At 40.5% G+C, this 13,143-nt stretch overlaps 1 protein-coding gene across 2 annotated transcripts in view; it reads right to left on the bottom strand.

Moving 5' to 3' along the window:
• The window catches only part of ATF7IP (activating transcription factor 7 interacting protein), a 171,001-nt gene that overhangs the window by 26,438 nt on the left and 131,420 nt on the right, over window positions 1-13,143 (bottom strand). The window contains exons 11-12 of one of the 2 annotated variants that reach the window (XM_054030009.1): window positions 10,687-10,765; window positions 834-992 (exon numbers count right to left, since the gene is read on the bottom strand). In XM_054030009.1, the coding sequence (XP_053885984.1) occupies window positions 834-992; window positions 10,687-10,765 (238 nt within the window). The remainder of the gene's footprint in view (window positions 1-833; window positions 993-10,686; window positions 10,766-13,143) is intronic. The other variant, XM_054030017.1, reaches the window with a different exon arrangement.

Raw genomic sequence — 13,143 nt, 5'->3', positions numbered from 1 at the left:
AATATAGAAAATCCTAGGTGGTGAGTGTGCTTCGGCATTATTAGTGAACAGTGGGCAACAGAGCAGATCTCATTAGAGAGCTCTCAGTGATTGGATAACATCAGGTCTAATTGGTCTTCAACAGTCACCTATCAGGGTGGGGGGGAAAGAAAGACCTATGTTTCCCTTATACCTTTTTAATTTTTTAAGTCATGCTGCTAACAAGGGAAAGTTCACCCTGGGATGGAGGGACTTCCACAGCAGCTTAGCTACCAGAGCTGCCCAAGAACTAGTGAGGTACTAGGGTGAATGGTTGATTGCAGTCCCTTCAGGAATTCAAACCCCACAGCTGGTGCAGATTCCCAGTGCCTGAACAATCCCCTCCCTTGGGCAGCTGGCACCTCAGTGGCCCCTCCAGCTCTCCTTGCTGGACATTTCTTGCAACATTGCTAATAATTTCTAGAAGGGTCTTATCCAGTGGACAATGTTTTTTTATTGGATTGTGAGGAGCAATTTTGTCCTGGCTGAGGGACAGACTAGATCATCCAATAGGACTTCTCTATCTATTCTATGATTCCCAGAAGGACGCAGCTTATAGGACAATAGCTTATTCTGCCATCTAGCCCCTTCCAGACGGACTCATCCACCTTTCTCTGCTTAAAAAATTTAAATTTCTACAGCTTTGGAAGAACCCAAAGAGGTTAGGAAGGTCTGGCTGGCACTAAAAAGATGAAAAACCTGCTGAAAAACAGGGTCTGTACAGTCATCTCAAAAAGTTAACACCAAGAGACCAAACAGCACTGGGTTTCAGAAGCCACTCGCCACATTCACAGAACTATACAAAATGAAGTTACCTGTAGGTAGTACATGTATGGTGGTCTGGGAAGGCCCACTTGTTGGCACACCTGTCTGCTGCAGAGGAGTTGCCTGTAAAGGCTGCAGTGGGCGAGCCAAGGGCTGGGAGGATAGACCCATTCCAGACACACCCGACTGATTCTGCTTCTTGGCATCTGCTTCAAAAACAGAATGAAATTGTAGACAATAGCAAATAGGGATTTGAAAAGGCCTGATGGGTCATCCAGTCCCTTCCCCTGCCACCTCCAAACCAATGTTGTCCTACAGCATACTTGCTAGTATGGTGGTTCTTCCACCTTTTCATTCTACAAACCAACATATAAAAGATGCTCTAAAGGACCCATCTTCCATCAGCCCAATCTCTGTTTTTTTACGTTTCATTCTGCTATGCTCAGGAAAGACTAGGCAGACCACTGTGATTCAGGGACCAAAGTTCATGAAACACTGTGCTAATGCCATATCTCTTCTAGTTTTAAATGGCTCAAGCAATAGGCCTTCAACTATTTCCTTTAAAGACTATTCCATGGACTAACAATGATTGTTAGGTCTTATTTTTTATGTTCAGCATAGGCACTGTTTTCCTTAATTTCATCCCTTTATTAATAGGAATAATGCTGCACATCTCCCTAAGTAATTCTTGTTCTATTTTGATGTTTGCACCTAATACTTGCAGACACGTATGTTCTCTCCCCAACTTACTCAGCTCTTAACGGTATATCTACACTTCATTGGCAGAGCTATGGCTACAGGTCAGTGGCACTGACCTACAGCAGTCAGGGCACAACATTTTTCACAGTTGGGAATGACATAGGTAGGTCAATCTAATTTTTAAGTGTAGACCAGGCCTTGCTTTTGTTTTCTGTTTGTAAGTCAACTCCTCCAGCCCACAATTAATTCCTCTGAATTCCATCAAATTTGCTTATCAGAATGATTTTTCTTGCACTGAGATGCTGCTTACTTTGCTCTACTGCAGTGAGGGGGATCTGTGTATGCAGCCTTAGCAATGGCTTTTCTCTTCAACCAGCTTGTGAGAACTTGAAATAATTTTTCAAGTTAGGCTGAGAAATACTCTTAATGCTTTATTAAAAGCAAGATAAATCACATTTCTACATTCCTTTGTCCACAAGCAGGTTAACAAGGAAGTGGCAAGACATCTCTACCTAGATGCTTCAGATGCGGTAAAGGGAAAAAACACGGGGAAAACAAAAAACAGAATCGGTAGAGATAAAAAGCCACACAAACAAGCATACTGAGGAAAGCCTTGATGGGGCTCACTCAAAAGATCTGGGATGACACAAGTGGACTCCTAGCAGCCACTAATTCAGTTCAACAGCACACAGAGAATCCATCTGAAGATATTAAGTAGCAGAAAACAAAAATCAGTACTAGGCTCCTGGTAAAGTGCCAGTATTCACTGGTGATATGAAAGCAGAATATACTTTTGAAAACCATAGTGGGCTTCACTAACTCTATTAAAAGGCACTAAAGAGTTTGTTCCACACTTCAGGCTCGATGAAGACAGCACAAAACCTCCCTTCTGGTGAAAAAGTTCCCACTGTTCACTCAGTGCAACTTTTAGGTCTTTGTTAAATGGCTTCAATCATACTTGGCAGCTAATCTGACAGTAGGAAAACCCAAAAAAAAAAAAAAACACATTTGTCAAGCTGTATTGGTGTTCGAGGTCTTTTGTCACAAGATTGCCTGACTGTAGTTCACTCACTGTGACTAATCTTTAACCTTTAAAGCTCTCAATATAAAATTTAAACCTTTAACAGCGCTGGGTTATGATCTACAAATCCAATTGACCTGCGGCATGTGAATCCTGTTAAGGTTACAACAGGGTCAAGCTGTCTGGAGTGGCTCACAAAGGTGGGTGCTAGCTTCAGGGCAGACTGTTACAAACCAGGGCAAAACCCCCAAATTGGTTGTGTGTTCTATAATTAAATTTCACCAACCAAGTATCAAGTGCGAGTTCCTCAAGCAGGATATCACAGCCTTAACATGGAGTCACAGACAGTCCCCTTGGGACTCCTGTCTATCTTGCCACCCAGGAGGGTCTGCCTTTTTGATAGATGGTCCTTTACACCAAAAATCACAACAATATTCAGGCTCCCAAATGACCAGTCACTTATCCCAGATCACACACCAAAGACAATGCTTGTAGCCAATCCTGTAACAAACTAACTAAAGATTAAGAAAACGAAACAGTTATTTAAAAGGTTAAAGCACGTAAACATACAAACACAAATGAGTTACAGTCTTAAGGTCCAAAAAGTAATAGAAACTGCTGCAATGTGCAAGCTTTGTATTTCCTTTAAGGCTAACTCTAGCTAAGCTAAGAAGCTTGGGGATCCCTTGCTTATGCTTAGAAATACTGTCCTCTCCAAATTCCAAGCAGCATAGCGATGACAATTTCTTCTTGACAGGGACTTTTATTCCCTTCCCCCAGAGTTCAAGCGATGTTGGAACAAGCATTTGTGCACATACCCTTCCTCATGAATGTGAGGAAAACAATCAACGAAGTCTTTTGTCCACTGATGTTCCACAATGGGTTCTCTGGTGTCTATAGGCCTTCTTCTGTTGGCCAGGAGAGGTCACCCCTTGTGGTAAACTAGTATTTCACTTGGTAATGCTTCTCTCCTGACTGCTGGGATTTCCACTTTCATAGCAAACACTTTTCTAGTTACAGAGCAAACACTTAAATATTACCTTATAATATGGGATACAGATATGTGAAATTAATGCATGCAGAAACTCACAAGCATTTCAAAAAGTTCAATACTAAACACATCTCTATAAATCTAATACTTATTTTAACAATACAATCAAACAGGTGAGAGACTGGTTTCCAGCTATGCATTTGTCAGTATTCAGTGAGGCCTACGGGCTTTGGCATGAGCTGGCACCTGGTCTAGCATCACACCCTTAAAGAAAAAAAAAAAAAAAAAAAAAAAAAATCACATTCTGGTCTTGACCCTGTAACACCATTAACAAATGGTTTTAAGTGTTCTGAGGCACGTATAAGTGAAATACCATTTCAGGACCACAAGATCAAAATGCAATTAAGGAAAGGATTTGTTGCTTTCCTAAAATCAAACTAGCCGCTCTGTTTCATTGAAGCCACTTGATAAAAACATAAAAAGTTACATAGCATGAACAGTAGAAGCATTTTCAAAATAGGAGAGGTTTCATCCTGTCTTTATTAACTAGGAGAGCTCTTGTGAATAATTCCTACCTTTATTATTTTGAGCCAGCAAATAAACATTCCCTTAATTCAAAAAGCCATTTGCCTCTTTCCAGAGAGTGCCAATTGTAATGTGTATACCTGTTCACTATGAACATGATACAAATCTACCAACAGCTTTTATTTTCAGGGCAGTGAACAGCCATTCAGAGGTAATGAATTTGAATGACATGAATGCATTCAAATTAGTAACCTAGAGATGAAAGGCTTCAGATCCCTTTACTAAGAAGCAAAATCATTTTAAGATAAGACTATCTAGCAAGAACAATTCCTGGAGGATAATATTACTATGACCTAGTGCACTACTGGAATCACAGGATTTTTAAAAATTATTTTATTAAAAAAACCCACAACTCTTACAGATTTTTTCAGTCTCACTTCATTATAATTTGAAAAAAGATTTCCTAGGGTTACTGGATAGATTCATCTGGACAAAATTACACGGATTTGTAAAAATTGTAGCTGCAATATCAATCTACAAAAAATATCCCTTTCAATATTCAGGAAGAGCTGGGTGCAATAGAATTAAATTAACGTGTTTAAGAACAAAAATAGTTACTATGGACTGGAGTTAAAATATTAAATTTTAAATGGAAAAAAAATTACCCACAAACTGGTGGATTTTATGGCTGCAGTGCATTGAGTTAAATAGTTTAAAACCATTTTTAAAGAAAAGGATCAAATTCAAAAACTACTGTTACAGAACTTTTCTGATCCCAGCACGTGTGTCAAATTGACTGAAGTAGAAAAATGTTTAGCCTTGGCATGACATAACGTAACTGAAGCAGAGTGTGCCGTATCCTAAAGCAGCCTCATGTATCACTGACAAAAAAAATCGAGAGCTCAGTTCAAATTCCAGAATGTTCATGGTTGGAAATTATGTATGCAGTAGAAAAAAAAAGCAGTTGATTTTCAGATACCAGTCTTAACTAAGCAACACCAGCATTTAATTTGTTTTCCATGTATGAACTGATGTTATTACACATGGAAGAGACTAACAGAGAATAAATATAAAAATGCAGAGAGGCCATTTTTCTGAAAACAATCACCTTTTTAAATTATTGGAGTTCCCCATAATCCCTTACTGCTGCCAGTTTCACTGCATTCTTTATTTGCAGCAGATGTCCCAACAGAGAACAAAAATGACTGGAAATTCAATTTCCATGTAAATTTTGTGAATGACTTACAGTCTATATTCAGGACACTTTGTGTGGGAACATGCTGTATTTTAATTGCAGTTCTTGGAGCACGTAAAGGCTCCATGAGGAAGATGAAGGACAAACGGGGAAAAGGGAAAGAGGAGTAGAGAACTATGTTTGAAATCCACCTCACCTTGCTATTTTAGTTCCAACACAAAATCTGGAGTGACTGACTAGCAGGCCTGTGCACTGAGAGTGAATGCTATCCAACATTATAACCTTTGTTTTTCAGCTGCACCAGCAGAGTTTTTAAAATCCACCTCTGGACTTTTAAAATATATTTTTTAACAAATTTCAACATCTGTGCTCTCATCAAATGTTATTCTTAGCAAGCTCAGGCTTGCCCAGTACTTGGATGAGAGGTCTTCAATGAAAATACACAGGTGCTGCAGGATGTGATACTGGGAATTTAGTGGGTGGCATTTTTCTCTCTAAGTCAGTACTGATCTAATGACCCATCATGCAGAAGAGATACTGTGGGAAGATGTGGGTTGGAGGTGCCAACTTTCAATCAAAACTGATTGACTGTTCAAGATGTATTCTTATACCAAGTAGAATTTGCTCCACGTTTACCAGGAACAGAAAGTCCAGTGAAACAAGTGTTTAGTAAAAGGAGTGTACACGCTGCTTGTCACAGGTGTTCTTTTGCTATGTTCAAAGTAAATAGTGATAACACCCGTTCCGTGTTTCCTGAGAAATTCATTTAGAACCCTGAGTTATTGGAAACAATCTTCCAATCCAAGAAATGTACATGTGTCACTCTTGACTCAGAATACCATTCTGACATATCACTAGGGTGACCAGACAGCAAATGTGAAAAATCGGGACAGGTGGTCAGGGGGTAATAGGTGCCTATATAAGAAAGCCCCAAAAATCGGGACTGTCCCTATAGAATTGGGACATCTGGTCACCCTCCGTATTACTGAGGCCCAAGATCACAGGAAGCAATGTTAGTTGGGAGTGATATCATAGATGATTACCAGGAAATAAAATCTTGAAGGCCTAAAATCAAACTTAGGAAGATAAATGTTCACTATAAGTTGATTTTAAAGATGAACTGAAACGGTTTCAAATATACATATGTCTTGTTTTAAATCACAGAGCTATGCAAGTTAGACATAAAAGAAACAACTAGGTCATAACTAGGCTAGTGGCTGGGGACTAGTGGCTGTTCAGCTCCGTCCCCAATGCAAAATCCTAGGCAACTGAGCAGCCCTTTTTAGGGTAGCTCTGCTTACCCTTTTTAAGGGAAGGGGTTAGAAAAGGTGCCCTACACATTGCCTGCCCCATAACATCCAGCCAATAAAGAAGGAAAGACTCATTTTAGGAGCATAGAACGTCAGCATGCTTATGGACAGAGGCGATGCATGAAGGCCTGAGAAAAGAACAGCTCTTCTCTCCAAAGAACTCACCCGCTACAATATTGATTTTGCAGCACTGCGTGATACTAGACTGGCTGGAGAAGGTTCCATCAGTGAGCTAGGAGGTGATTACACTTTCTTTTGGAAAGGACAAGCAGAGGATGAAGACAGAATCCATGGAGTTGGATTTGCAATAAGAACGCCTTTCCTGAAACAACCTTTTGACCTCCCTTTTGGGCTGAATGAACGGCTCATGAAACTTCAATTCCACCTGAAACCTTTACGGCATGTCACTGTCATCGGTTTCTATGTGCCTACGCTGACCAACACAGAGGAATGCAAGGAGCAGTTCTATTCTGACGTGGACTTCATCCTCAGATTAACCCCTGCATGAGACATGCTCATCCTGCTGGGAGACTTCAACACTAGAGTTGGTAGAAACAGCAGTGAATGGAGAGGTGTGACAGGATGACATGGAGTGGGAAAGATGAACAGCAAAGGACTCCTCCTCTTGGGTAAAGGTGCAGACCATAATCTGCTCATCATTAACACCATCTTTAGGCAAAATGATAAAAGAACATGGATGCATTCACGGTCTAAACAATGGCACCCAATCAACGATTTTATCACCCCCCAACGAGACATCTGCAATGTCAGAATTACCAGAGCCACACGTGGCGCAGGATGCTGGACAGACCACAGATCGGTAAGAGCAGTGCTCAACCTGCATATAGTCCCCTCACAGCGCAAGCGCCACAAGCTCAACAGAACAGCCTTCAACATAGCAAAGCTCAAGCACATAGACTATGAGGTGCAGTTTCAGCAGTCACTTGATAAGCTTTTTTCATGCCCTACAATCATGGCAACCCAACAGAAAAATGGAACCAGTTCAAAGATGTGATTATTGACACAGCTAAATAAGTGCTAGGGCCAAAGAAAAGGGTACCCCAGGACTGGTCTGATGAGAACAAGTAGGACATTTCCAAACTCCTAAGTGACAAGCAGAAAGCATTTGTTGAATGGCAGAATGAAATCTCAAATCTCAAAGAAAGATAGGTTTAATTACCTACAGAGCAACGCACAGTCTGAACTGAGGAGATTGCAGGATAAGTGGTGGGAGAGGAAAGCTGCAGAAGTTCAGCATTATGCAGATAAAACCAAGGCAAGGATGTTCTTTGACTCTCTCAAAAGCAGTCTACAGACCATCTAAATCTGGCATAGCTCCCCTGAAGTCGGCAGATGGCATGACCCTCATCAATGACAAGGAGGGAGTTGTACAGAGGGGCTGAATACTTCAATAGTCTACTCAATAGACCATCCACAGTTGTTTGGGGTGTCCTTGATTAATTACCTGAGAACGCTATCAGAGAGGATCTTGACCTCCCTCCATCAGTTAAAGAAGTCATGGCAAAGCTGACGGTGGATACTACAGAGGCATTTCTCTCCTTGTACAGCAGGGAAAATACTAGCTGGCATTCCACTGAACAGACTCATTGCAAACACATCTGAGGAGAATCTGCCAGAAATGCAGTGTGGTTTCAGACCAGGTCCAGGAAAAATGTTCAGAGCAGAACATGGAACTATATGTAGTTTTCATCAATTTGACCAAAGCTTTTGATAGAGTCAACAGAGAGGGTCTATGGGCTATTGTACATAAACTGGGCTGCCCAAGAAGGTTCATACAAATCATCCGTCTGCTCCATGACCACATGACAGTGCAAGTGCTTTCTAATGGTGACTCTGACACATTTGAAATCTCAAATGGAATGAAGCAAGGCTGCATACTTGCTCCAGTGCTGTTCAACTTGTTCTTTACCTGTGTTCTCAGCCATGCCAAAAGGGACTTGGATCAGGGGATATACATCTGCTATCAACTCAATGGCTCCCTCTTTGGACTTCGAAGACTCAATGCTAAGACCAAGATGCTGGAGAGGTTTCTCGTCGAGGCATTTTTTTTTTTTTTTTTGCAGATGACTGCGCCTTGATAGCTCATAGACATAATGACCTTCAGGTCATCGTTGACAGGTTTTCTGAAGCATCCCAGCTCTTTGGCCTCACCATCAGCCTCGGGAAGACAGAGGCCTTGTTCCAACCAGCACTTCATTCCAATACTCCAGCACCAGCCATCTTCATTCAAGGCACATAGCTGAAAAATGTGGATCAGTTCAAGTATTTGGGTAGCATTATCTTGATGATGGAGCTTCATCCTACAGCCTTCACAACTTAACACATCTTAGTGGAGAATAATAGGTACACCAAACATCTGCTCAGTATGGGAGACTTTCCTAGCAGAACAGACACATACTGTGTCAATTTTTTAAAGGTGATTGGCCCATCACAGGATGGACACAGACAGCAGGAAGCTTTGAGTTTGCCATGTTAAGGAGCCCTGGACGGGGTGAATTTACACCAAGTCTAGCTGTCAATACTTGGTCCAGATGAGTAGATATGATCACAGCAATTGTAAGTCAAGTTCAGAAGAGTTCTGACCATTTTCAGTACAATTGTAGAAGGTTTAGCCAAAGCTAAGAACTAGTGAGAATTGCCAACCTTACTTTTCCTGCTCCAGAAAAAATTCACTTCCTTCCACATTCCTGATGAGCTGGAGGGAGATTCCTGTTGGAAAAGGGTGAGCCATCAGAAGGAACTTTTGCCTTCTCTAGGAGTGTAAGTGTTCAGTCAGAGGTTGTATAAAATGTTCTGTCAGGGGATTTGGTAGAAAGGAAGGGGAGACAGAAAACCACCACCAGAGAACAAAACACAAACCTGCACAACTGGAGAAAACTCACCAGAGCACCAAGAACCTACGTAAAATAATCTAATAATAATTCTGTAGACAAATCATAAAGGGCTAAAGACGGAGTCAGAGGATTCTCCGGACAGCTACAATAGACACTAAAGCCTTTGAAGGTATAAGTAATTTACGAACCAGAAGATAGTTTATAATTGGACTTGAAGACATCACATTTTTCCTTTGAGTATCACTGAAATTCCTCCAGCAACCCCAATTAAGTGGGCTCTGACAGAATGACAAGATTATATTGTGAAGCTGAGTTGTTAGAGTGAAAGGAGCTGTGAAAAAAGTCCATCTTTTACTGGCAGAAAAGATCTGTTGGCACAGGTTGACACAGTAATGTGATCCACTTTAGGACAAATATCACATAAATCTCCATTTGTTCCCTCAGGCTCCTTTTACAATTTATTAATTTGACTGTGTAGCAACTTTGAATACAAACATTGTAAAATAAAGTTAACTAACTTCTCAACTGAAGACATTAAGATTAGATGACAGTGGTAAAAAGACCTGAGTGCCTATGTTATATCTGCAAAAAGAACAGGAGTACTTGTGGCACCTTAGAGACTAACAAATAAGGTGCCACAAGTACTCCTGTTCTTTTTGCGGATACAGACTAACATGTCTGCTACTCTGAAATATGTTATATCTTTCACTGATCCTAACATTGGTGATGAATTATACATATGAAGTCTTCTAATGTAGACACAGCCAAAGAGCTGAAGTTGCATGACCTTCCTAGTTATGTTTCCTGTACTATCCTACCAGCTGAGTAGGGGAGGGAGCTGTTCTTGTCTTTCTGTAACATTACACTGCTATTTTATTGAAGTAAAGGCTACTATATTGTTGCAAGACCTTCTACAAATGGGGAAGAAAAGTAATTCTGTGATCAGGTGAAGGCATCATGAGTATCTGTGTGGAACTTCTTCAGTACAGCACTAATACTACAGACTATCTTGAGGAACCTTTATTAGACTTTTCAGTGACTATATTTAAGGAAACAATGCAAAATACTGCAACTGTAAGGCTCAAATTAGTTAAAAGGTTAATTCTAACTTGCCTAAGTATCTGGTTTACAGTAGGTAGGAAGGTAAATGCAAAAACTTTAAATCCACTTATCAATTAGAAATTCCCATTGTTCCTTTGGAAAGCTGTGAAAATATAATTGTTTCTTTGGATCATTCTTCTCAAATTGGTAGGATGAAATACTAATGCTAGCCCAGTTTTCCTCACTGCTAAATGACTCTGACTTACCTTGGGAAGAGCCATCATCTTCATCATCCAGGGTGAGATCAATGACACCTCCTGAGTCACTGCCTGTGACCTTCCCACTCTGAAAGACAAAACTCCTGCATTTTGCAAAGGCAACTCCACGGAACATAGCAGATAAAGATGTGTTGACTGAAAACTGAGTAAAAAGGGGCTCAGAGCTGAAGCACGGTGATTGGAGAGGGACTGGTGATATTAGAGGAAGGAGGAAATTTGAGATGACATTCACAATGATTGAGAAGGAGCTGAAAACAGAATGAATGGTATGTAACACCAATATTTTATAATTTTGTAAGATGTAATGGAGAGATCTTGTAGAGTACTGGTATTTTATAAATAAACAAAAATTAACTATTATTATATAGCCACCTTCCATCCAAGAATCTCAGTGTTTTAAGCCAAGATACACAGCAGGCTGTGCTTTCCTCGGTCATTCTATGGAACATCAGTGTTGTTACAATGAAACAAAAGAAGCAGCAGTGTGGCTTTAACCATCAGAGAAATGCATTAACCAACTTGAAATAATCAGCCCATACTACATGCCCATTATGAACCGGACTTCATACTGAAAAAGTAAAGGCAAAAACCACTTGGGCATCTATACATTTACTGGGCATATCAACATTGACAATTAAAAATTTCCAATTGTGTCCACCCTTCTGAAGCCATTTTGTTAATGTAATGATAGTCATAGGTTATGTTGGAGTAACACATAGATGAAGCCATTTGGAAGCAATCTTTTATAGCTGATTAACAAAAGCAGCTTTTAAGTCTTCAGGAGGGCTCAATGTTGTAACAAACTAAAACATTACCCACCAGAGAGAGATTTTTCCTTAGCAGTAAACTGGGTTTCTGCAAAGAAGCATTCAATAAAATCTGAATCAATGTTCTTCTTTCAGCTGTTCAGAGTTCCTAGTCAGTCTACCCTCCATCCATGCACTTTCTTGAGATGATAGGAAAGAGATGGGGGGGGAGGGAAGAATGTATATTTCGGGGTCTCTGCACACATTCTCTGGAGAAAGAATCCATGATGTGAACTCCTGGTTTCTTAAGCCTGCTGCAAAATTTGGGAACTTTCTTGTTGGTGTGGGTGGTGAACAGATGTATTGCTAGAGTCCACCACTGGGTGCAGATTCAGCAACCTTAGTGATTCCCAAACTCCCTGGGATAAACAAATGGGCTGAGAGTAAATGTAACAATTGATCCCAGGGACGAATAAATGTGAAGAAATGGTATAGAATGGGCCAGTTCAAATGCCAGTATCAGTCCTAGAAAATGAAAGATGGGCAGGGCTGTCAAATGACAGTGGATCTGAAGAGCCATGACATTAGAAGCTACCTCTATGAATTCTCAGTTGGGCAAACCATCCCTTCCACTGAGAGGGAAAGGATGGTGTCAGAGCAGTTTTCCTGTGTATTATTAATCACAAGTGATGAGTCACTAAACATTGGGACATTTGAATCTAGAATGGCTGATATTGATGATCTCTTCAGTAAGTCATCCAAACAGAGAAATCACTTGGATTTTGCTGTCCCTGATGGCTGCTGTTGCCAGTGCTAAAGATCATTATGAATATCCTACATGAGGCAAGACCAGAGTTGAGAAAAAGGCTCTGTTTGAGGGCAAAATGAGAACTGATGGGATTCTAGATTTGGTATGATTCTTTTCAATTTGACACAAGAAATTATCTTGCTCTGTAACAACTATGCTAGACAGACTAGTTTCCATGTTGAATTTTCTATACTGGATGAATTGATTAGGCAAGTTCAGATCTTACACAAGGCAATTTCCCTTTGACTGCATGGTTAGTACTAAGCAGACAAAAGATTTCCTTTTTCATCCTGAAGAAATGGGTAGGTGGCTTTGTCTAGAAGATAATGTATGATTTCTGTTATAGCTTTTTTTTTCTGGGAAGAAGAAAAAAAAGAAGAGACTCAGTGAGGAGTAGGAGAAGGAAGAAAAATCTAATACTTAACCATTTTTTAGTTTTCAGACTCAGTCTGAAGTGATTTCCTTCCACTCCTTCTGCCACCAGGAAATACAGATTCCTTAGAGGAACCTCTAGAGGGAGGAGAGAAACTAACTCACAAGCAGTCTTGGAGGCCTGCCTAACTTGTGTCAGTCAGTTAACAGGGCTGCAAGTTCTATTAGCTTGGAAGTTGACTTTGAAAAAGCTGGAAGGTCAGAAACTGTAAAAATAATCTAGCTGGGGACTCACAAAAGGACAAGCAAGTCCTAAATGAATTAGCCAATGAAGTCTCAGTTTTTTTTGGCTTGTAAGAAGGGAACAATGTCTTAGGATCAGCCACATCTTCTTCCAAGGTCTTGTACAGGCAATCTCCCCAAAAGGAAAGGCCTGTACCGTGGAGTGTAGATGCAAGACTGCTTGTCCTTAACCAGAACTAGTGAACTCAATGGTGCCTGCCATCACCAGGGCCTTAA

This window comes from Malaclemys terrapin, chromosome 1 (genome assembly GCF_027887155.1).
Source record: "Malaclemys terrapin pileata isolate rMalTer1 chromosome 1, rMalTer1.hap1, whole genome shotgun sequence".
NCBI classification, from domain to species: Eukaryota; Metazoa; Chordata; order Testudines; family Emydidae; genus Malaclemys; species Malaclemys terrapin.
The sequence above is the reverse complement of the archived record's forward strand: the minus strand, read 5'-3'. Positions and strand labels throughout refer to the sequence as shown.